At 41.0% G+C, this 24,918-nt stretch overlaps 3 protein-coding genes across 3 annotated transcripts; all 3 read left to right on the top strand.

The window, feature by feature from the left end:
• Positions 1–1,048: 1,048 nt before the first annotated feature.
• Positions 1,049–12,084, top strand: lss (lanosterol synthase). Its single transcript, XM_005798141.2, has 22 exons — positions 1,049–1,643; positions 2,445–2,613; positions 2,895–3,033; positions 3,634–3,742; positions 3,932–4,053; positions 4,149–4,245; positions 4,368–4,503; positions 4,985–5,093; positions 6,551–6,669; positions 6,739–6,836; positions 6,941–6,968; positions 7,626–7,682; positions 7,765–7,836; positions 7,926–7,976; positions 8,111–8,260; positions 9,097–9,193; positions 9,406–9,511; positions 10,496–10,561; positions 10,630–10,710; positions 10,783–10,953; positions 11,023–11,101; positions 11,189–12,084. The coding sequence occupies exons 1-22, from the start codon at positions 1,630–1,632 to the stop codon at positions 11,324–11,326; spliced, it is 2,208 nt and encodes a 735-aa protein (XP_005798198.1). The 5' UTR covers positions 1,049–1,629; the 3' UTR covers positions 11,327–12,084.
• Positions 12,085–12,969: 885 nt separating this feature from the next.
• On the top strand, positions 12,970–20,386 carry LOC102216476 (sterile alpha motif domain-containing protein 9-like). The gene is made up of 2 exons (XM_023336719.1): positions 12,970–13,101; positions 18,338–20,386. The coding sequence occupies exon 2, from the start codon at positions 18,339–18,341 to the stop codon at positions 20,319–20,321; it is 1,983 nt and encodes a 660-aa protein (XP_023192487.1). The 5' UTR covers positions 12,970–13,101; position 18,338; the 3' UTR covers positions 20,322–20,386.
• Positions 20,387–20,810: 424 nt separating this feature from the next.
• Positions 20,811–21,948, top strand: LOC111609296 (uncharacterized protein PF11_0207-like). The gene is given in 2 exon segments (XM_023336737.1): positions 20,811–21,390; positions 21,392–21,948. Coding segments are annotated over 2 exon segments (603 nt in total). The 5' UTR covers positions 20,811–21,057; the 3' UTR covers positions 21,662–21,948.
• Positions 21,949–24,918: the final 2,970 nt, after the last annotated feature.

Raw genomic sequence — 24,918 nt, 5'->3', positions numbered from 1 at the left:
GCTAGCTTAGTATCGGCTCTACTGCGGCTTGTCCTCAAATGAAATAAAGATAAATACTCTGAACAGAAACATAAAATAATTACAGGCCCTTACTCATTTCTAGACGATATGAACATAAACATAATTTATTGCTAAATACTGACAAGGTGATAATGATGAGGGACTTTAACATTTATGTTAACACTGACAGTGAACGCATCAGTCCGGACTCAGTTGACTTTACTCAAAGTATCCAGTCCTGCTCTCCTCCTTTGACTTTAGACCTTGTTCAGCTCTGAGTCTGAAGAAATAACAGTTCCTTCCCTGCCCACCTGTCCAAAAACTCAAAATTCAAAAATCAAAAACTTAAGACTTCAAGGTGATCAAAGTAAAAGTGAATTAAACTCAAATAGCCACTTGATGCACCAGGTTTCTGGCTTTGTTGCTTTATTCACAGTTACAGGCAGTGATAGGATTCTGCTGCTTCTCCTGCTCTGATTCCTGCACCTGTTCACTGACTGACTGGTGGACTGACTGACTGACTGACTGACTGAGTGACTGACTGACTGACTGACTGACTGACTGACTGACTGACTGACTGAGTGACTGAGTGACTGACTGACTGACTGACTGACTGACTGACTGAATGAATGAATGACTGACTGAGTGACTGACTGACTGACTGACTGAGTGACTGAGTGACTGACTGACTGACTGACTGACTGACTGACTGACTGACTGACTGACTGACTGACTGGTACAAAACCATGCGACCACCCATGTGCATAAAGAGCTACCTAATCCCTACATATCTATATGTGAAACACTCATATCCCAAACTGAAATTAATTAACTAATTAAGTGAACTACTAGCCAAAAACTTATTCTAAATAACTAGAATTAAACAAAATTTCCAATTATAAATTAACCAGAAAATAAGGCAATAAAAATAAAGTAAATAATCTAAATTCTAAGATTTAACTCAGAATAGAGAAATAGCTCCTACAATTATTATTGATTTTATATCTTATATTATATTCTTAACTGGTTATTGACTGAACTTAAATGATTAAACTAGAATCAGCATTCTCTTGTTAGTCAGATTTAAAGTATTTTTTGAAAACGCCAACCATTAAGCAGGTCTTTAACACGTTTATTATTGAACCCAGTCTTCTGTATTGTTGTTTTTATTAGTCTCATGTAATATTCTAGTCCTAAATTCATTCAATGTAAACAGAATATAACTAAGAGACCTAAACGCTTTGATAATATGTTCATTTACAATATTAGACTGTACTTTGTGCCTTCATCGGGTCCACAATGAGCACATGTGTTGTGTTTACCTCACGAGGAATCCCATTGGTCAAACTCGACATAGTCCCGCCCTCTCTCCGCCCAGCCCGCCTGTGATTGGCCAGCTGCGTCTCTGCTCATGTCTCTCCACATTCACCAAGCAGCAAACGCCTCAGAGGCCGCTTCCCGCAGGGGTTCATGGGAAATGTGGTGTTAACTTGTGTTGATTGAACCAGTGAGCGGCGCTGTGGGAACTACAACTCCCACGAAACGAGCAACAGGTGGACTTTCAGCACCGGGTGACGAACTTCATTCACATCCTTCAGAAGAATCCAGTTTCTGAGTTTATCAGCAGAAATGTCTGAAGGAACGTGAGTATTTGTTTTACTTTCTGTTTAAATGAAGTTTGTGACTCTGGAGTTTAACTGTAACATAAAAAACTTAAAACCAAACAACTTACATCAGTTTCACCATAACGAGGTTAATTTGATAGATTATATTTAAAAATCTGTCCATAAAGTGTCAATATGTGACTTTATAAAGTGTAGTGATGCAGAAACTGTTAAGAGCTTAATCACCGGAGACAGGGAGGGCTTTGACTAGGCCATCAGAATTAGGCATGGGTCTGTTTCTGGTCCAGAACCTGTGAATAATCCAGGTAGAACAACTTCCTGGTTGTTCACTTTTCTCCATGAAAGTAGTGAGGCTGAAACGGGCCCACCGATGCTGAGTCCTAATCTGTCCTTTTAATTTGGACTTTTTGGAAAGTGGAGCCGGACAGATTCTGTTTTCTCCCATTTATAGATCCAGCATTAGTAACATATTTACCTGATAGTCAGATGCATTTCTGTTGCAACAAATCGGACCTATCATGTCACAAAGTTAAACATAACTTTGTATAAATGCTGTTTAAAAGCTGAAAGTTTTAAACTAAAGAGAAGACTGGCCCAGTCTTTAATGGGCCAGCTGGAATCAAAGGGACTGAATATCTTGTTAGCATGGAAAACATAGGACAACAGTCCCTTAATAATATCACACACATTATTCATGCACTGATGATACATAAGCAGTACCTGGAGCAGAACTATTTCCTGCTATTGTTAATGTTTCTGTAGAAACTCTTTATTTTCTGAGGTAAAATCTGACCTGCAGTTTGGTTGTTTCTGTGGCAGGCAGCTGCGGAGGCGAGGCGGGCCGTTTAAGACGGAGCCGGCCACAGACCTGAGCCGCTGGAGGCTGAGAAACGCAGAGGGCAGGCAGACCTGGAGCTACGTGGACGACCAGGAGACGCCCAGCAGGGAGCAGACCATGCTGGAAGCTCATTCTCTGGGTCTGGACATCGTAGGTCTTCAGTCTTTTTCTCTTTCTCCACATTTCACTCTATTAACTGTTCTGTAAAACTCAGGGCCTCGGTTGTCAATGCTTTAGGAAATTAGAGCTTAGTTTCTATCTCTGGTTCCTGAAAGTTTAGCTTTTTAACTGAGTGAAGGGAAACTGGACTGTTGATTGTAAATGCAACACAATCTAAATAAAACCCTGAGAAACCCAAAGAACTGGAGCAAGTCTGGCTGCTTTAGGTGTGTTGTAAAGAAATAAGGTCTGATCCTAATTTCTGTCCACAGAGTCAGTTTGTGTCAGACTCCTCGGCCTCTGAAACGGCTCTGGATGCTGCAGTTAAAGGTATGAACTTCTACAGACGGCTCCAGGCTGAGGACGGCCACTGGGCCGGGGACTACGGTGGACCCCTCTTCCTGCTCCCAGGTGAACCAGCTCACCTGGAGCCTAGCATTTACAGTTTCCACATCTGATAGTTCAGTAGACTCTGTTCGGTTGGGAACCAAAACTTCAACTTTACTACATTTCCAGCTGATACGGTTTGCTGTGTAAAACGATCCAAACCCTTTGAGCAACCTGTTCCCCTCCTAGCCTGTGGGGGCGCTGCACAACAAATTACTAAAGGAAAAAACATGAAAAACTGTGAAGGAGACATGAAAACAACTTCCTCCTTCACAAGCTAAACAAAAATGGAGGCGTCTGATTTTAGCGTTTGGAGAATTTCACTTTTGTCTTCGGCTAAAGACCACGAGCCATTTCTACTGCTAGCACCAGGCTAGCATGTTTGTTTTGGTTGTATTTACCCAGAATGCCCTGCGCTGCAATCCCCTTCCTGCTTTAATCCACATATCCATTCGAACCCAGACTGAGGGTTTAAGGCAGAACAGTTTGATTTTTTGGTTCGATCCTCATTCACAGGACAAACGAACCGGACTTTCTAAGCAAACTAAGTCCAGTTTGATAAAAGCAGATTAAACAGAGCTGATGTGAATGAAGCCTTAACTTCTGCCTGTGTTTGTTTCCCAGGTCTCCTTATCACATGTCATGTTGCTAAGATTCCTCTGCATGAGGCCTGGAAGAAGGAGATGGTGAGATACCTGCGCTCCGTTCAGCTGCCAGACGGAGGCTGGGGGCTGTGAGTCAACACCAGGCTTTTATCTTGGGAAACAGCGCCATCTAGTGGCCATTTAACTGCAGAACCGCCTAACAAAGGAAGTCAAAGTTTCAGAACTAAAGGCCATTCAGGCATTGAGGATGAAGAGACATAGAGTTATTTTGTCCTTTGAACTCAAAAAGTTTTTAAAAACTCGTGTTTCTGCCTCAGACACATTGAAGATAAATCCACAGTGTTTGGAACGGCGCTGAGCTACACGTCTCTGAGGATTCTGGGAGTTGATCCTGATGATCCAGATCTGGTTCGTGCTCGGAACAACCTGCACAGCAAAGGTTTGGATCAGATCCAGTCGCTCACAGTCGCTGCTTCCCTTGAACATGTGAACGTTGTAACGAACCGTTGGTGTTTTCCGTGTGTCTTTTTCAAGGCGGCGCCGTCGGGATCCCATCGTGGGGGAAGTTCTGGTTGGCTGTTCTGAACGTCTACAGCTGGGAGGGACTGAACACGTTGCTGCCAGAGATGTGGTGGGTCACACTCAGCTCTGGGTTTTAAAGGCAGACACAGTTTTACTTTGCATTTTGGCTGCTTGGTTGCTGATGTCTTCTCCAGTGTCGGGTCATTTTCAGTCGGTTCCTGCTTGTTTCAGGCTCTTCCCCGCCTGGATGCCAGCCCACCCATCCACCCTGTGGTGCCACTGCCGCCAGGTCTACCTGCCGATGAGCTACTGCTACGCTGTCAGGATGTCGGCAGAGGAAGACCCTCTAATTCTCAGCCTTCGACAGGTGACACCATATATTTTATTTGGACTACCTTAGATAGAGTCTTGTTTTGAACTGCAGCATTTGGAGACATTAAATCTGGGGTGAATTTTCATCATTCCTCTTTAAAACAGTTTGTGATTCATTAAACCTTTAATTTATCTCTCAAAACAAAAACAAAAACTTCAGTTTTTCCCCCAAAGTCCAAATTGAACTCATTAACATCCTAAACATGTGATTGTCATGTCTGAATTGAACTCCTTTCAGAGTTGAATAACTTGTTTCTAGTTATGCTTCTGGTAAAAAGTGACCAGGTGAAAATGTGCAACGAACGATGAAACGCTGCAGAAACATGAAAGATGCAAATTACAAAACACACAAAAACCAAAAAACACGGCAAGCAAAACTGCTCCACTACAACTAACAGAAGCAGGAGGGAAGATGCTGCAAACAGCAACAGGCGGTTAAATCGCTCCACAAACCGAATCTTCTGTTTGTCCTGCAGGAGCTTTTCGTCCAGGATTTCGCCTCCATTGACTGGATTGCTCAGCGGAACAACGTGGCCGCCTGCGACCTGTACACTCCTCACAGCTCGCTGCTCTCTGTCGCCTACAGTAAGAACCGTCTGACTATAACTCATAACCATGTGGAGTGGTACCGCTGAGGTTCTGGTTCTAGTAGAAAATCAGAATCCATCCTAAGAGTCACTGATGCGACACCAGGAAGTCTGGAGACGTTCTGACCAAAGCCGTGAACCAGCCTGAACCTGGCTTACTTGTCGTGCTAATCCGCTAACAGCAAAGCTAATTTTTATTAGTTTATAAATGTTTATCGCACTTAGCTTTCCCTAATAAACTTTAAAGGGCAAATTTACTTGGTTATTTTACAAACTTTCAGTTTAATAAAGTACAATATCTGTTTTAAAGTTAAAATTCTTCAAGTAGTTAAACGTTTATATTCATGCTTTTATTTTGAAGTGGGTAAAGAATCTTAAGCAGCAGTTCCACTTCCTCTCCTCACTTTCTCTCTATTTTAAAGAAATCTTATTGGGCAAATAGCAAAAATACAGCAAACGAACAAAAGAGGTTTGTGGAAGAATTCATCATGAACAACCAACCAGGGAGGCTAATAAAACAAATTCATGTAAAAATTCACATAAACTGTTTTAAGAGTCTCATCATGTTCGGGTGAAAGCAAATGACGTTGATTCTGTACCCAGAATGCAATGCTGCAGAATACAAACACTTTAAAATCTATGGCTGTTCTTCATGGCTGAAGCCCTTCAGTCGTCAGTTCGGCTAAAACAGCAACAGAGTTAACAAAACTGGAACTGAGTGAAAAGTTTGTCCAGAGAATCACTTCCTGAAGTGGAAACATGAAAGTCTGTCATGGAAAATTTGACCCTGTTGAGAGACATACTCTATGTTGGAACATATTTTGTCATTTATATATGGAGCGTGTAAACATTAGCGCTACATCATTAGCTCCCATTAAACACCATTAGTTTGGTGCTTTTCAGTTAGCGGTGCTGCTGCTTCTCATTAAAATGTCTTGTTTTTAAAATGTCTTGTTTTATCCTCATCTGTAAGTCACTGTGGATAAAATTATCTACCAAAACAGAAAATATAGAAACTGCTAGAAAGTGGGTATGTACAAATATCTGTCATTAGTTTGGGGAATCCAGGTGAACTAGCAGCAAGTTAGAGGTACAAAATATAAAAATAAAAAGGTAGAAATAAGGATCTAACAGTAACAGACTGGGAAAAAAGGGAAAAATATTAAATATCATCAGAAATTTGAACAAATTAATAGAAAGTCTACCAGCTGCTGGGAGGAAGGATCTGTGATTACGCTCCTTTGTGCACAGAGGATGCAGCAGCCTGCTACTGAAGGAGTTTCATGCATGGGAAGGAAATGTCCACATTATTATTATTATTTTAGCCAGAATCCATCTGTCTCCCACTTCCTGCATCGGGTCAAGGGTCATCCTGGCACTGAGCTGTTCCAGATGTTTCCTTCATAATGTCGTTTTTCTCCCAGCTGTTTGGACTCACGGTGTTCCTGTCTGCAGTGGTGCTGAACCTGTATGAAGCTCATCACAGCGTCGCGCTGAGGAAGATGGCCGTCAGAGAGCTGTATGACCACATCCAGGCCGACGACCGCTTCACCAAGTGCATCAGCATCGGGCCGGTGAGGACCAATCATTTCCCCAGGAACTCGTCGGACCTCTGAGGAAACGGTTTTCATGTTTCGGTGCAGATCTCGAAGACGATCAACATGCTGGTTCGCTGGTACGTGGACGGCCCCACGTCGGCCGTGTTTCAGGAACACGTCTCCAGGATCCCAGACTACCTGTGGTCAGTTGGAACCAGACTCACAGAAACGTTCTGATCAGGAACGTAGAACATAGAAAGTATGGAGGAGAACCGCCCAGTTCAGCAGCTGTTTGTGTTTCTTACAGGCTGGGACTGGATGGGATGAAAATGCAGGTGAGAATTTAGCCCTCAACAGTTTCTCCTGTTTTTATTTTCAGATCTTTCACTTTCATTTTGAGAAAATAAATAATTTACTTTAACATTCCTGCCTGGTTTTGGCAATTGTTTTAGTGATTTATTTTTTGCAGTCAGAATTACTGATTATTTGGTGCTACTTTAAAAATATTTACGAGAAATTTTGTGATTTTTTTTCACATCAGTGTAGTTAAAGAAATACTGCCACCTGCAGGTGGGAGTTAGCATCACTTCAACACAAGGTTTTTGTGCTGAAGTGATTATTTGTAATTTGTAATAAAATCACAATCATGCATCATCTCATTACTCACTGCTTTGGGTTCAACACAACTAAACTGAGAAATGTTGACGGGGTGTGAAAACTTACAGAGCAGTAAAATCTGTGGATTCAGTTCTGCAGAACATCAGACATTTAGCTTCTTTACTGCTGAAATCAATCCCTCCAGATTTTTGCAGTTCCACTAAAGAAGGAAATAAATTTTCCTTCTTCTTGTTGCTCAGTCACATCAATGACTCAATAAACTCACTGTAGTTTGTAGTTGGAACATAAATAAACCTGTGAAGCAGGAATGAGCTTCAGATGTTTCCTCTCATTGTGTTTGTCAGTAAAGTTTCTTCGTGTCGTTTCGTCCTCAGGGAACCAACGGCTCTCAGCTCTGGGACACGTGTTTCGCCGTTCAGGCTTTCCTGGAGGTGACATGAAAACGCGTCTCCATCTTTTCCCTCCATGTTTCTCTGCTGCTTGTTGACGTTGTTTCTGTGTGGAAACCCTCAGGCTGGAGCGCAGGACGACCCCAACCTGGTCGGATGTCTCCATGACGCCCATGACTTCCTCAGGGTCACGCAGGTTGTGGCTCGCTAGCGCCTCCTCCTGTAAGCTAACATGGACATCTGAACATGTTTTCTGATGGTTAGTCTCTTCCTCCACCTCAACAGATTCCTGAGAATCCACCTGAATACCAGAAATACTACAGACAGATGAACAAGGTGCAAGAAAAATCACATTACAACAGCAAATAGCTCAGAAATGATTCAAATTTACTCCAAACTCAAAGAAACAAACTTGGATATTTTTATCTGTGTGGAAATATTTACCATGAACGTCTCTGTGTGTGTGTCAGGGCGGCTTCCCGTTCAGCACGCGGGACTGTGGCTGGATCGTGGCCGACTGCACGGCGGAGGGCCTGAAGTCGGTGATGCTGCTGCAGGAGCTCTGTCCCTCCATCAGACAGCCAATCAGCTCGCAGCGTTTGTACGACGCCGTTAATGTGGTGAGTTGGATTATTATGGTGCTTTTATAGATTCTGTGATGCATGCTGGGAAATTTCCTCCATCTGACTAGATTCTGTGTGGATTCACCGTCCTGACAGTTTGTTGTCTCACTCTGATCGTCTGTCGTCATGTCGCATTTTATCTGAAACACGTTAAAATTCAGCAGCAGAAAAATCCAGACGGTAAATCTATGTCTCTATATCTATGTCTAAACAATGTCTGAAAATGACAACGAAAGCAGCTTGAGTCAGTGAACGCACCACCGCTCAACACTTCAGTCCAATCCAAACAGAACCGGGTCAGAACCAGATCAGAGCCAGATTAGAACCGGTTCAGAACTGGGTCAGAACCAGATCAGAGCCAGATTAGAACCGGGTCAGAACTGGGTCAGAATCGGATCAGAACCGGGTCAGAAGCTGCAGTTCCACTGAAGGCTGTTGCTGTTAGCCGTTAGCTTTCTGTTTATCAGCTTCTGTTTATTCATCTGCTGTCGCTCTCAATAACTTTACAATCCATCCAGAGATGGCGGCCATCTTTGCTACCGTAAACAGAGCGCTGCTGGTGGCGGCTACGTTTTTCGTCTGGACATGCAGAAAACCGTTCACACAGGAGTCGTAACATTTAGTAACAAAAATAAATCAGATTTCAGCAAAACCCAGAGCCGAGCATGAAGACCTGCAGTGAGCGAAGCCTGAATCTCTGGACCTTTGACCGTCCCAGTGGCTCCATGATGGCAGGACTGGGACGGCTGTGTCTCCACTCAGAGCTGCAGCTGAAGGCCTCTCTGCTCCGCCTGCTTTAATCTGAGTTTTTCCAGCCTGTTGCTGTCTTGTAGCTGCTGAGCCTGAGGAACAGAGACGGAGGATTTGCTACGTATGAAACTAAACGAGGAGGAAAACTCCTGGAGCTGCTCAACCCGTCTGAAGTGTTTGGTAAATGTCATCAAGCCTCAGAGCAAATCGCTGCTTCTAAAGATGTTTACAAATCTGACTGTTGCAGTAACATAAAATTAAATATAGTTTTATTTTCCCCTTCATGCAGTTTAGGCTCCATGAAAAGAGAATTGAATCTTCAGATTGTTCACAGGTTCAGGGCTGATGTGGTTTTCCAGTTTTTAACTCGGAGCTCTGCTCATCTGCACCAGGTGACATCATGATAGACTACACCTATGTGGAGTGCACGTCTGCAGCCATGCAGGCGCTGAGGCATTTCCTCCAGGTTCACCCCGATCACCGCGCCGCAGAGATCAGGTAGAGAAACATCCGTCTGCGTCACCGTCATCTGGCTTCACTACAACAGACTTTAAGACACGCAGGGCGCATGGTTTACTTTTCACTTACATTCAGGCTTCCAGGTCTCGGTAGTTACAATTATTACATATTTAAAATGAAGAAATGTTCATGGAAAAAATTATAATGCAGCTGAGTTTACAGTTGGGAGTTCAGCTGAACATTTCATATCAGTTTGTTCAGTGAGGATCAAAAACCAGCAGGACAGAGACCCAACAACCCAGCACTCCACTGCAGTTTTAAGAGCTCAGTGTACCTTAGTATTTAATTTGTATTTTGTATTCTTTTGCACTTTTGCTTACTGTGTGTTATCTTTGTTTTTTGCCTGGGAGCTGCTGGTAACTTCAATTTCCTGAGGGAGTCTTCCCAAGGGATCAATAAAGTACAAGTCTAAGTCTAAGTGTCACACATGCTCACTGTAACCCAGAGCTAACAGTGAAATTCAAATTCAAATGTTAAGAAGTCCTGAATTCTGCTCAGGTTCTGACCGGCATCTTTATTCTGATACAGAATCAGCCGGTTTCTCCCAAAAACAGTTGGAAGAGAAAACTTCCTGTTAGTGAGCCAATCAGTAACTGTTTAAAGGATGTGTGTAGTGAAAGGAAGCAGCTGAAAGTCTGACTTTCCTGCAGTATTTTACTCATGTAGTTTATCATCACTACATGCTGATCTTCTGTAGGACAAAGTTCAGAGAATGTTTTTGTTTTTGCATCATAAAAATGATTTTTCCTTTAAATTCTTGGATTTTACGTGTTTAGTTTGAGTTTTTGAAATGAGATTAAACTTTCACAGGTTTTTCACTCAGGTTTAATAACAGCAGGAAATCTGTGGAGTGTTTTTGAGGTTAGAATAAAATAATTTTATAAACAGATTATTATGAAGTGAAGGAGAAAGCAACTAAAACTCAGAGAGTTTCAGAAAGCTGAAGTTGTGCCTGTTGCTCAGATCCACCCTGAGAGACGGGCTGGAGTTCTGCCGGCGGGTTCAGAGGACCGACGGATCCTGGGAGGGGTGAGCCTGTTTTTCTCTCCTGGTGGATCCACCAGACGTAACTCGGTGTTGTTCTGCTTGTTCCTCAGATCCTGGGGAGTTTGCTTCACATATGGAACCTGGTTTGGTCTGGAAGCCTTCGCCTGCATGGGTCACACCTACCAGGCCGAGTAAGACGGACGAACTCACCTCTGCTGCCTCTTAGGGACTCTGACTCTAAACGTCGTCCTCTTTGTGACCAGAGACGTCCCGGTGGAGGTGCAGAAAGCGTGCCGGTTCCTGCTGCAGCAGCAGATGACTGACGGAGGCTGGGGGGAGGACTTTGAGTCGTGTGAGCAGCGGCGCTACGTCCAGAGCGCCGCGGCTCAGATCCACAACACCTGCTGGGCTTTGCTGGGACTCATGGCCGTCAGGTGAGGCACTGAGCTGGACTTCAGGGAAGAGCTCAGAAGGTTCCTGACGGTTTCCTGGTGTTTCTGCAGACATCCTGACCAGCAGGCCATCGAGAGAGGAGTCCAGCTGCTGGTCCAGAAGCAGCTTCTCAACGGAGACTGGCCTCAGGTGAATCGACGCCTCTTTGATTCTGATCATCGTTCTGCTAAAACCAAATCCAGCGACGGTGAGAAAACATTTGTTTTTGCGTTTCAGGAAAACATTTCTGGTGTGTTCAACAAGAGCTGCGCCATCAGCTACACCTGCTACAGAAACGTCTTCCCCATCTGGACCCTGGGCCGATTCTCCAGGCTCTATCCCAGCAGCCCGCTGGCCGGGAAGCTGAAGCTCTGACGTCCTGACCTCTGACCCCACTGACATGTTTTCTTTCTTATTCCATCAGCTGTAGCAGATACCACAGCAATCAGTCAGAGACACTAATATCAGTGAAAGAGGAGGAATCTTGTGCCACAAGCTGCTAAGTGGAATCACTGATGACTGAATCCTGAAGAGTTTATTGATCCATCATTTACTGAATATTAGAGTTTAGTTTCTGATTTTATCCCAGACCTGTAATGGTTTGCTCCACTGGTTAGGCTGCTTAGAAACATCATAAATGAAACATTGATCAACATATTTGATGTGTATTGATGATTTTGATAACGGTATTTGACAGAATATAAGGTTTGAATACGGTCTGATGTTTTTATGATGTAAAGCACATTTAACTGAAATGATGCTATACCAATAAACGTGACTTGACTATGAGTCGTACATAAAGTACAATCTGTATAAAATATGCATGTATTAACAAAAAAAGGAAAATGTTTGGGGTCCCAAACAAACCCTGGCTCTGGCCCAGTCCTTCCTAATCTGGCCCAGAGTGAAGGATTGTGGGAGTTTTAGTGAAGCTCGTCAGCAGTGTGGTAATTTTTTTATGACATGGAAAGCTTTGGGAAATACATAAGAAAATATTGGTTCTCAGCCATAACAGTAATGTAAATATTGGATGCTGATACCGGCCCAAACTGTTATGTTGGTGTATTAATAATTTCATTGTTTGTCTTGACATATTGTCCATTTTCAGGAAACAGTAAACAAACATGATCTCATTAGAGCTTGAGGAATCTGTTCAGTTCGTTTAAATCAAACTGCAAATGTTCAAATCAGTGGCATAAAATCTACATGTGTTTTAATAATGTATGTACAAGATTACATTTATGGAAATCAGATCAATTTAATCTGTTAGTGTAGTTATAAATCTATAGGATTCCCAAATATGAACAAGATTACTGAACAATAGCTCCATGTGATAAACAGTTTCATTAACCAGCTGATGAAACTGTAGGCGGTGAGCGTCAGTCATGTGAAGGTCAGGCTCATTCCAGGCACAGATCCACCGGGTTGATGAGGAACGGTTCGGACCTCAGGGCGAAGCTTCGCTGGCTCAATCAGAAACATCTAAACTTCTGTAGCTCTCAGATAAATAACCATTCAGTTTTAATTAACAGAAATCATTTTAATCCGGTATAAAGTAGAACAGCACAGTAGTGGCAATGTGGAGGAACAGATATCTAGGAACTGCTTAACAGGCCATTGTGTTGATTTTCCAGAATCAGTGATTAACTTATTGATTGATTTATTTTATGAAACCTCCATACTGGAAACCCCTGAACTAGACCCATAAAACCATTTTAGAAAGAAATAAATAGGGACTGGCTGAAGTTGTTTTTAAGATGAAACTAGTTTTATGAACATGAATCAGTTTTTTAACCTGATTGAGCCAAACTAGCTGTTAATGATCAACTGGTACAACACTGGCTGCAGGTCTACAAAATAAAGCTTTTTGTTACAAAGACTGAAAAAAAGAATTTATTTACCTTCCTGTCAAGCTGAATTAGTTTCCATTAAAATGTATTTATTTATTCTGGAAGAAAAGAAGTGTAAGCCAGTGGGTGTGACTCCTCTGTGTGGACTGGTTAGTCATGTACTGACCATAAAAGCTCTCCTCATGACTTCCTCATGTTCTCTCCTCTCCTCTCCTCTCTGCAGTTCAGCGTCTGGTTTCTGTCGTCAGTCTGACTTGTTGGTAAATCGCTCAGCATCAAACTCTGACCTTCTCTGAGTCGGTAAGTTATATAATTTTATGGAAACTAACTAAAAAACATGTTACCTGTTTCACAAAAAGATTCAAAATTTAATTCTCTTGACTCTCCTTTGTAACATTATGTGCTGAATGAACATGTCAGTCATTTCCTGGTTTCATAATGACCATATTAGGGCAGCAGACATTTTACTATTACCTGATAACTTTTACTGCTTTAACCAATTTAAACTAATTTAAAATAGTTTAAATTAGTAAATTCACTAGATTCACTTTAATTTTCATCATTGTGGATTAAAAGAAACTGTTGAAGAGTTGATGAAACCAGTGGGTGTGACTCCTCTGTGTGGACTGGTTAGGTTTCATTTACTGGGAACCACAAGAATGTTGACTAACATGATTTACAATCGCTGCCCTCTGTAAATTCCAGCAAAATCTCAGGCTTTGGTTTTCTTGTGTGAATGCCCCACATAAAAAACAGACATTGAGGAGTAATTTATTCATTACATGGCATCCCCAAATAATGCTTAATAGGAGTTTGAGAAAAGATGAATATAACCATATTTAATCTGGGGGGAAACTGCGTATATATAACACAAACGCATACATCAACACACACAGTGACTTATCTTGTGCCGAATCGCTGCCTCTGTTCTCGGCCTGTTCCCTTTGCAGTGAATTTCCTCCCGCATTATTTTCCTCCAACAAATTATTCCAGTGAACGAAGCACGAACATCTGTCCCTTTTAATGTCCGTCTTCCTATTTCTGACGCTGGATCTTCAATATCCTCAAGTTTGAAATACCAGGCAGCTACAAACCGTGTGTTAGCTTTAGTGGCTAAGTTTTGCTACGGTCCTCTGTCGCCTTGATATCAGCAGGAAAATGAAAAAACTAAGCACTGGAAGGTACAGGCTAATTACTGAACACAACGGCACACAACAAAACTCAGTTGTTGTACCAGTAGCTCGCAAATATTTTAACTTTTGCATCTTGTTCATGGTACAGCTCTTGCAGCTATGGTTAAAAACAATGGGAGTAAGAGGTACCTGGAAACAATCTTTGTGGAGAAAATTTTAATGTTAGTAGGCCTGTCGCGATAAACGATAAATCGATTAATCGTACAATAAATTAAAACTATGACGTAATTTTAATTATCGGCATTATCGTCTCTTCCAGCCTTTTTCTCTTTCTGTTAATGACACTGAATGAAAAAAGGCTCAACTCCGGTGCTCTCCGCTGACCCCCCCTTCCTCATTTCCTCAGTGTAAAGCCCAGCGCAGAGACACGATCTTAGAGCTGTAGGCTGATTGTGGCCCATTTTAAAAACCTGACAGATCACACATTAGCCGACAGAAATCCTAGGTATAACGGTTCCATCGGGTTCGGTCCTGCCGTGTGGTGTCCAACAATGGGCACAAAATAATGGCTACAAGTTCAGTTAACTAATTTTAAAACCAGGCATTAATCAATGCTTTACTACAATCTACCTGCAATGCATGTGGCTAGTGTCAGCGTAAAGTCCTGACTGAATGAAAATCATTAGAACCTGTTTACGTCACGTTAACGAAGAACAGCTGAAAAGTTACCGGGTTTATCAACTGCGGTAGCAATTTCGCTCCAACTCCTCCTCTTGTCATTTCTATATTCTTTGCATGTTGAATAAACATTAATGTTGTTTCCACATATCATCTCCAATGTCCGCTGGACTTCGGGTTGCGCCGTGTCAGCTGTTAGAGATTCCCCTCCGTAATTTACCCTCAGAAAACACTGAGGAGAATCCACGCTTTCTGATTGGCTGCCTGTCACATTCAACAGGTGTAGTTAAAGCTCCCAGTCGGGGAAAACCCTGATTTAGATCGGAGCGGCAACGAGGATCTACTGTAACACACCACACAATCTTAGAAAGACCAACATGCTAAGATTGTTGTAAGGGGAAAAATAGGAGCAAAAAATCATGTAGTGTGAATTATTGCATCAGGTAGGCGATGTGCCCATTTTCTCTATTTAAATCTAATTATTACTGAAGGGCAACATAATATACAGACTTCATAATCTTTTGGTTGAATGCAGTATTTATTTCCACTTTGGCTTTATGTTGTTTAGTTTTTTTTTCCAAGTGAGTTTTTTGTTAATGGAGACTGAGAATCCATTTTATTTTTGTTTTTGGTTGTTTTGTTTATTTTGTTTATCAGCTCCAGTGTTTAGTGTTCTTTTGAAAATAAAGTGTATCTAACTTTGGCAGGAAATCACATCATTATTACGTCATTTCCATTAAATCAGTGTAAAAAGATCTTCAAACAATATTATCGTTTATCGCAATAATTTTTGAGACAATTAATTGTTCAGCAAAATTTGTTATTGTGACAGGCCTAGTACGTCACCACTACTCATGGCATATTGTCCATGGACCTTATAACAGGGCCGCGTTTCATTGGCTGATGCCCATTCTACCTGGTCTCACAAACACCCTTAGCTTCCCGTTAGCTAAGTGCAGCATAAAGGCAGAACTGATACAACTTCTACACCCTGAAGCCTGTCTGCTACACAGTCTGATGTTAGCTAAACAGATCAACATGCAATGTGTCTGTATCTGACATACACTAAAGATTTTATTTTAGCAGAAAAGGCTTTGGACTAAACTGTTACTCCTGTTAGCCACGTTAGCACCAAGTACAGCTAGTCAGTCAACCATCGCTGTGTTCAGGGAAGCTCTGATTAATAATCGATAAATAAATATCAAGCCTGGAAACTTGATATCGTAACGAACTGAATGTTATGTTTTTAACTAATCTTTGCTCGTCTTGCGGGGTGCAGGCGGTTGCCATGGTAACAGGTGTGCTTAAACTACAAAGAGAGAGAGAGTAAAAAGGTAGGAGTGGTTTTGAGTTGATCACCTGTTCAGGTTATTTTACCTTTGTTTCCCTTTGCTGTGGCTCATTACAGCCGCTGTAGTTTCTAACCGTTGGACTAATTACCTCGTTGTTTGTGAGTTTACGTCATTCACAACAAACATCAAATAGAACAAATATATTTCATAAAATTTTAACAAACAAATGGCTTCTACCGCGGTAATTATGTGAAATTAAATGAATTATATCCCAACTTCAGAAGATTTGCCTTTACCTTTACAGAGCTCTTTGGTTCCTCCTATCAGTCTGTAGCTTCTCATATTGAGGTCAAAGTTCAGATCTACCATAACGGACTGACACCTGCTGGCCTCAGGTTTGCAACCAGTTTGTGACTGAGAAACCAGTAACCTCCTCCCAGATGATGACATGAACTTGTTAGTTCCTCTGTCCATTTAGTAGCTGATTTATTGTGAAAATCTGCTAGAAATGATTCACTAATCAGTCATGTTTACAGAGAAACAACCAGGCTTTGTTTGTGAGACTTGCGGTCAGGTGGGTCGATTGTGGGCGGAGCTTGGTAAGGTCCATTGTTTGACTCATGAGCTGAGGCGCGCAGAGCTTCATTTGCTCTCCTGCGACATCAAGTGGACAAAATATGTAAAACGGGCAACATGAAAACAATATGAAGCCTTCCAATGAATGTAAATGATGTTTGTTTTTTTGAGCACTAAGCGAAGCTCGACGTCAGCAACAGGTAATATATTAACTTGACATTAACAAAGACACAGCGGGACAGATCATCTGGGAAATGATGGAGAGGGAGAGCCTGACTAAAACTAACTGGATGTCAAATTCGGGGGTTTATGTCTACTTATTTCCAAGCCCAAAAACTGCAGCCCGCGACTCATTAAATGTGCAAGTGACTTTAGAAAAAACAAGCCGAAAGCTGCTTATAATAGTCGGACTTGGCGAGCGAAACTCAAAGTAGTTCCTGTTTTTCCAGTAACAAAATGCTCGTCTCCCTCCATTGTTCACGTTTCTGTCACTGCTGATACTGTCGCATAGAAACGGTGGTCACTCCCCAAGACGCGTAGAGGAAATAAAATTAAATTACAAAAGAAAATAGTAACGCAAAGTGATTTCGATAAGTAACTGTAGTCTGACTACTGGATTTGAAATAGTAACGCGTTAGATTACTGGTTACTGAAAAAAGTGATCTGACATCACTGGATGTAAACAATTTAACTTACTTTGAAAGTTTAAAACTAAAACGACAAATATTCAAATCAGTGATGTAAAATGTATCTTAGCTTCTATTAAGAGTCTAGAATAAAGACAAAAAACAAACCAAAAGAAAGACTAAAAGAAGAAAAAGCTAATAATGTTGATCCAAAGTAAATAAACTAGATACTCCCATTCAGGGTTGCTAAATAATATAAGTAAGTATCCTCTGGTCTAATTCCTTTTCTGGTTTAGGAGAAATGGAGTTTAAAAAGTAGTTGCTAAAGTAGTTTTTCTGGGTTCCAAGTTCTCATCCCTGTTCTGGGTTGCTAGAATGGAATGTCCTTGGGAGCGCTCAGCTCCACAGCTGCATGGATAACAGGAGGTGGGAAGGAGCGTTATGTTTACATATCTTCAAGGAGATTAGAAATCTGCAGCCCTGCCAAGGCAACACGGGGAAAGCCAATTCAGATATAGAATGTCTTAGGTTGGGTAGATTATAAATTTCAATCTTCCCTAAAGTCTCTCCGATACATCTCAGTTCCCAATTATCTAAATTAGTTTGGTTGTTCCACTGATCCAAAACTAGCAACTTTTCCTAGATGGATTCCTTTCCATTAGTGAGTTTTAGAGTCCTCAGCTGGGCTGCGAGTCTCAGACTCACATCCAACTTGCTTCTCTGTCCACACCAACAGTCTGAATGTTCACTAGTTCGGCCAAGAACGTCACAAATTTGTCAATAAGCCAGGAATCTGCAAACGGCAGAAATCCTGTTATCATGAATAAATCCAGGGTGAATCCCTGCAGGACAAGAGGGCTCTCCTGTGCCCAGACTTCTCATCGAGAAAATTTGATCAATTGCACTGAGAGACTAGTTAACCAGATCCATAATTTGTAGATTCGGAGGATGTGCAAAGAAAGTCTCCAAAAATATAGAAAAAGACAAAAAGATGTTGAATCTGAAGTACCACCAAAAACGGTGAGCTATTTGGAAAACAATACCTTTAAGCAAATATTGAAGGTTATTTTAAATTACACACATACAAGTATAAACCATTAAACTTCTAATTTTAAGAAGAAATACAGAATTCATGCATAATTAATAAATAATTAATTAATCTAGATTTATTTTAAAATGCAGAAATTTAATTTGGAGAACAGAAAGACTTAAGTTTTTATTTATATTTCAGGATGAAGATCTGCTCCTGGACATCGACAACTGGATTAAATTCAGACTGGGCCCTCAGACAGAAGGATGTGGACGACTGTTTGAAAAACAAATCTATGATTTTAGTCCTTTTTTTTAAGGTATCAGATTTAAGTGAACAGGTTGTGAAACTTGTACCAGGTGAAATTATTTATCTTATAAATCAGTTAATCATGTTAATAAGCGATGAGCAGACATTTTGCTCGATTGAGCCGTATCCATTCGGTAGATACCATGATCCTTACAGATACATAAAGGACAGCATTCTTAGTGTCCCAGAATCAGGCGCCTCAGACCTTATTGAACCCTGTCATGAATTTAAAGCTTTTATCAATACACCTGATGAAAATCAACTGGAGAAGTTCACCACTGAGGTCATTCGGTTTGCAGCTGCCTGCATGAATAGTCGTACCAATGGTACCATACATTTTGGAATAATAGACAAACCTCATGGTAAGATAGTGGGGGTCGCTGTTAATAGCAAAGAAAAGTACCTAAAAGCCCTAAAATTAGCCATTGATTATTACTTTGAAAACAAGAACAGAGATGCTGCTCATAAATGTATTAAAACTCCTCGATTTGTTGAGGTTCTAAACAGAAATACAGCATCTTCTGACAAGTTTGTGATTGAAGTGGACATTAAGCCTCAGTTTGCCATCTGTGGAGAAAACGAATACCAAACCGTTAACATGAAGCATCGCAAGACAAAGACTAGAGAGAAAAAGTTCTACATCAGAGATGGTGCTAGCTGTAGGAGCCTTTTTGCCCGAACTACATTTGCTAAGCCTATGGTTGAGTACAGGCGGTTTGTTAAGAAAATACCTGAACTAGCACAGCGACGTAAGAATGCAGAGGAGGAGCACTCTAAACCAATAAAAACCACAACTCAAGGCTCCAGCTTGATTAACATGATTACAGGTGGAGCCTTTTCAATGGATAAGTCCAATTTTGAACATTATGTCATCGTGACAAACAAATCTCATCCAAGCCGTAGAGAAGTGCTAAACAAGAGGTTCCTTGTCATTTTCTTACTTTTATCAACAGTCAGTGAAGTAATGGATCCCCTTGTTGAGACCTTCAGTATGTTCCTGCAGGAGCTCGGAGGGTCAGGACAAATCCTCTGTATATGTGACGATGAGAGCACATTTATTTCATGGAGGGATCTCATTCAGGCTAAGTGTGGAGTCGACATCTCTGACAGATGTATCTCTGAGCTCAGTTTTGCTGAAGTCAATGGAACCGTCCTCAGTCTCTGGTCAGAAAACCGCAGAGCCAAACGGTTCCTACCGTGTGGGGGTGAGAGCAAGGTTGGTCTTGAAAGAAAATTTGAGCAAACCTTGAATACTTTGGAGATCCTGTGTGTGAATCAGTGTGAAGGAGAAAACGAGGACAGAGTTGCCATAGAGGAGAACTTCTATAGAGGTGGGAAGGTATCATGGTGGAATTTCCATTTCTCTGAATTACCTGGATTAACACCATTCATTAAACGGGACCAGTTTGATTACATCATGAATACTGTTATACCTGATTTATGCTCCCGACCAACAGCTTGTGTCCTGTTCAATCTCCTCCACCTGCCTGGTTGTGGTGGGACGACCTTGGCCATGCATGTGCTGTGGGCCCTTAGGGACAAATATCGCTGTGCCGTCCTCAGGGAAAAGTCAGACTTTGTTAATGTGGCTGATCAGGTGATCAAATTATTAATGTATCAATATGATGAACAAACACCGAGGGTTCCTGTACTGCTGATGATTGATGACTTTGATGACATGGAGAAGGTTGAAGAATTACAGTTTGCAATTGAAACGCAGTTTATTGAAAAAGACCTCCAGGCTGCAAAGGTCATCCTTCTGAACTGTATGAGGTCAGAGTTCAATACAGTGACAGGACTAACTCCAGACACTGTGTTCATTGGGAACAACCTCTCTGACGAGGAATTAAGATCTAGAAAGAGGACACCAGAATAATAATCATGGTTAATAAAATAATTTTATTATTTTTAATTAAATTTAAATAATTAATTACATTTAAATAATTAATTAATTAGAAATTAATTAATAGTTAATAAAATAAAATGTATTTATTTATGTTTTAGCCACACTAATAAATAAATTAAATAATTTATTTAATTAATTATTTTGATTTGAAAATATATTTGTTATATTTGTCATGAATTGGTGCGGTGAGGGGTGGTGAGGCAGACGCTGTAGACCCAGGTAGGAGGAATAGTTGAATTTAATAAAGAAAAACACAGTCCAGCACGGCCGAGCAGAAGCGAGGGCTTGACGCTGGTAGCAACCGTTGACACGAATGACACGAATGGCAGCACGCACGTTAGACAACTGCAAGACAAGGACCCTACGAGGAACAAGGAACACAGGTGGAGTTAAATACACAGCGGGTAATCACAGAACGAGACACACCTGGGAACAATCAAGGGGAAGACAGGACAACAAGAAGACTCGGAGACACAGAAAACTCTAAATAAATACACAGAAAACACAGAACATGACAGTATTTTCAAATCAAAATCTTCGAACTGGTCTCAAGAACTTCAACGTAGAATATATTAAAAAGTTTTTCCGGGACTTCCGGTGGATGCGGAGCAAGATGGCAGCATAAGTTCGAGCTCTCTTGTCGAGGAAAAAAAAACCTCCCTAATCCAAGGAAATTAGTCAAAATACAACTTTAACCAGACACGAAATGAGTGGAGGACGCAAGCAGAGAAGCATAAGGAAGAAAATGGCAGAAGTATGCGACCCCGACGTTGAGCAAATGGAAGAAGAAAGCGGCAACTCGAGTCAGCTACAGGCCGTGTTGGAGGGGCTACATAACATCACGGCGGAAATCCGAGACTTTAAAAAGGAGGTGAAGGAGAATCTCACAAAATTCAAAGACGAATTCAAAGAGGAGGTGAAGCGAGAATTTATGGGCTTTAAAGAAGAAATTAAGAAAAAAGTGGCACAGAATGATGCGGAAATACAGAAACAACAAGAAGACATGACTGAGGCGCAGGGCCGCATAGCAGAGCTGGAAGAGCAACATGGAAGCGAAGGACGCCATTTTGAACCTTTTAAAACAGCAGAGAAAACTACAAGAGAAGCTAACGGAATTGGAAGGACACGGCAGGCGCTGCAACATGAGAATCTACAACGTGGCTGAACAAGACAACGAGTTAGTCCAAGAAAGGGTGGAGAAGCTGCTACACCGTGAGCTAGCCCTACCGGTCGGAACCGAGTTACAGATCCAGCGGGCTCATAGAAGCCTTGGAAAGAGACCTCCACCCGAAGCTAACCCAGGTCCATAGTGGTTAACTTTCTTAAATACAAAACCAAAGAAGAAATCCTGACAAAAGCATGGAAAAAGAAAATCCAAGTCGAGGGGAAGCGGATATTTTTCGACCATGATTACCGCACTGAGGTAATAGAAAAACGCAAATCCTACTCCGAGATTAAAAAGGCTCTGAAAGACCGAAAGATCCGCTTCCAGACGCCAATGACTAAAATACGGATTCACTGTAGTGATGTGTCGGTCGCTAACGATCCGGCTCTAAGAGCCGGCTCTTTGAAGTGAACGATTGGAACCGGCTCCACAATGGGAGCCGTTTTAGGATCCTATTTGGGAGCCGGTTTTTTTCTACAGTACATCGCTGTCTCTCCGCCTCCCTGTCGTTGTGCTTGTGCTCTGCAAGTGCCACAGCCGATAGTTTTTCCCCACATCGTTTTTTTTTTGTCCTGCGGTGCCTCGCTGTCTCTCCCCTCCTTCTCCCTCTCCTTGCGCGTTTTGCTCTTCTGCCAGTGCTACAGCGGAGAGTTTTTTTCCCTCGGTCGGTCCACTGCCCTCATGTCAAGCGTGTGCTCCACACATCTGACCAATCACACATAGTTTCAATTAATTATGTGGCGGGAAAACACTGAAAAAAAAGTTTATCTCCACTTTTTTTGTGGAAACGGCAGGCAGTTGGCCAAGCTGTATAGCGTTCGTCGGCAGGTGTTTATGTACAGACACTCACTGAGCGTCAAGAAGCACAGAAAGAAGGGGAGTCAGTGTGAGAACTGAATAGGTGAAAATAAATGAGTGACAGAAAACGGAGCAAGATTTGGACTCATTTTAATGCTACATCAAGCTCCAGGGCAGAGTGCAGACTGAGCAAAGTCAGCATTTTCTATCGTGCAGGCTCGACAGACAACCTGCACATGTGGACATCACACGCATCGGTATTGCTATAGCATTGTTATGCGGCATTTTTACTCATCGTAAGTGCTTAACAATGTCAATAATGAAACAAAGTATTATAAAATTAGGTTTAAGCTATTAATTAATTAATAATGTCAAAAATATATATGGGGAGCCGAAAGAGCCGGCTTTCCACAGTAAGAAGAGCCATTAGAGCCGCATCTCGAAAAGGAGCCGAAAATCCCATCACTAATTCACTGGTCAGACGGGATCAAGATTTACAACAACGCAGAGGAAGCTGCAATAGACATGAGGAGACGAGGACTGGAGATGGAGAACAAGAACGACACCGGACCTTCACCCGAGGAGAGGAGCCAGACGGCAGTATCCTGGCAGGAGGACAAGTTTGTTGCTAAATGGGAAAAATGGAGCGACTACAGACGCAAGGAGAATTCTTGTATCCAGCTAAATATGGACACGGTTGTCCAACATTGTATATGAAGTTGAATGTATTGATACCTCTCCACTGTATGTGTTCAGAAATGTTCAATAAAAAATAAGTATTAAAAAAAAAAGGTTTTTCCAGAACATGCTGAGTTTAACTGAATGATAAACTTTTCTTGATGCATCGTTTGATTAGGTTCAGTTGGAATGTATGTACGATTAGATTGAATTGACTTTTTTGTAAAGTGCCTTGAGATGACATGTCAATTGATTCTATATGAATAAACACAATTTCAACAATTGAATTGAATTTAATTAATCCAATGTTTGAAGGTTATACAAACACAGTTTACCACTTATGGAGGACCAAAATTGACATAATTAAATATAAAAGCAGAAATATAGATTTTTTATTTTGCCTGTTTGTTATAAATATACTTTGTCAAAATATGTATTTTTGTTTTTCCTATATAGATATATTTTTTGTTTCTGATTTATTTTCTCCAGGAAGTACTTTTTATTTCCATGGGTTGTTTTTTACATTTATTTGTCTTTTTACTTCCAGCCGCTTCGTCTAAACTATGAAAAACCTGACGGTCGACATCTGAAACAGTTTCTGAGTGTCTACAGAAAAAAAGTCAGGAGTTATATTATTATTTTCTAATAAAGTTGCTAGGCTTCAGCTCACTGATAAACTGGTCGTAGGCCGACATCTTTAATCTAAACGGCCAGCTTAGATGAAATTAGATTCAGCTGTGCAGTGCAACACCATCCAATGGGCAGAAGTTGAAGCTTTAAGACACCCACCACCCTTCTCATTTGCATACTGAGGCAGAAATGCATTCTATAAAATAAAAAGAGGAGACCAGGAAATATACACTGCTCAAAAAAATAAAGGGAACAGTGTGTCTACATGGTTGTTTCCCCTGTGTGTCTCTTTGTTGTTGTTTTTACACGAACCTGATCATTAATTCATGTATCTCTTCTTAATCCATAATTACTTCACCAATCGCTCACTTGGCTCATTTGATTTTTTGGCCCAAAAAAGTTTTGGTGATTTTTATTTTTTTTTGTAGCCAAAATCACTTTTGGTAAAAATATTACTGAGGGCATTATTTTTGGAAGGTCACCATTTTATTTTCAGCATAAAAAATATTTATGAATAATTTGTATAAGAAATATTTATTATTCTGAAAATAAAATGGTGACCTTCCAAAAATAATGCCCCAAGTAAATTTTTTACAAAAATTGTTTTTTGAAAAAAAAAAAAATCAGCCAAGTGAGCGATTGGTGACCTGTCCAGTGTGTACCCTTCCTCTTGCCCTTTGACCCCTGGAGATGGGAACCAGCACCCTCTGAACCTGAAGTGTTCTAGTTAAAGTATGGATGGAAATAAAAATCACTTTTGTTAAAAAGTGATTTCCTCTGCTGCTGCCAGCTGGAGAGGAACTGCTTTAGAGTCCAGCACAAAATATTAAAACGCCTGAAATAATTTAATAAAAACTGTAAATTGGAGGCTTCAGTTTTCTCTGCATTCATGTTATATAGTTAAGTTGAAATTGTTTTCCTCTGTCATCTTGAAGTTCTTGTTCAGCAATAAACCTTTACATTTCAACTCAGATTTGTTTTTCCTCTTTAAACTATACAGAGCCCTGATTGAAGTTATTAGATATTTATGAATTTAATTAAAAACAAATCGACAATAGATAAAGAGGAAAAAACTAATTAATGAGATGAAAGGCAGCAGAAAGAAGAAAAAAAATCTCATATCTGCCCTTTGAACCAGAAATATATTCAAACAATAAGGATTAACAAAAACAAAAACATGAACTCAAACTGTTTTTATGGATTCACATTATGCCATTTCATATTTCTTTAAAAAAAACTTTTGTCAATCTCTTAAATATGTATATGAATCTGTTTTGGCTGGAGGCAGATCGTTCC

Source organism: Xiphophorus maculatus, chromosome 7 (assembly GCF_002775205.1).
Source record: "Xiphophorus maculatus strain JP 163 A chromosome 7, X_maculatus-5.0-male, whole genome shotgun sequence".
In the NCBI taxonomy this organism is placed as follows: domain Eukaryota; kingdom Metazoa; phylum Chordata; class Actinopteri; order Cyprinodontiformes; family Poeciliidae; genus Xiphophorus; species Xiphophorus maculatus.
The sequence above is the reverse complement of the archived record's forward strand: the minus strand, read 5'-3'. Positions and strand labels throughout refer to the sequence as shown.

Excerpts from the sequence above, each read along its gene's own strand:
- lss (XM_005798141.2), top strand. Across the intron at positions 4,246-4,367 it reads ACGTTGCTGCCAGAGATGTG|GCTCTTCCCCGCCTGGATGC; the intron begins GTGGGTCACACT and ends TGCTTGTTTCAG. Across the intron at positions 7,977-8,110 it reads ACTACAGACAGATGAACAAG|GGCGGCTTCCCGTTCAGCAC; the intron begins GTGCAAGAAAAA and ends TGTGTGTGTCAG.
- LOC102216476 (XM_023336719.1), top strand. The coding sequence starts at position 18,339 with ATGAAGATCTGCTCCTGGACATCGACAACTGGATTAAATTCAGACTGG.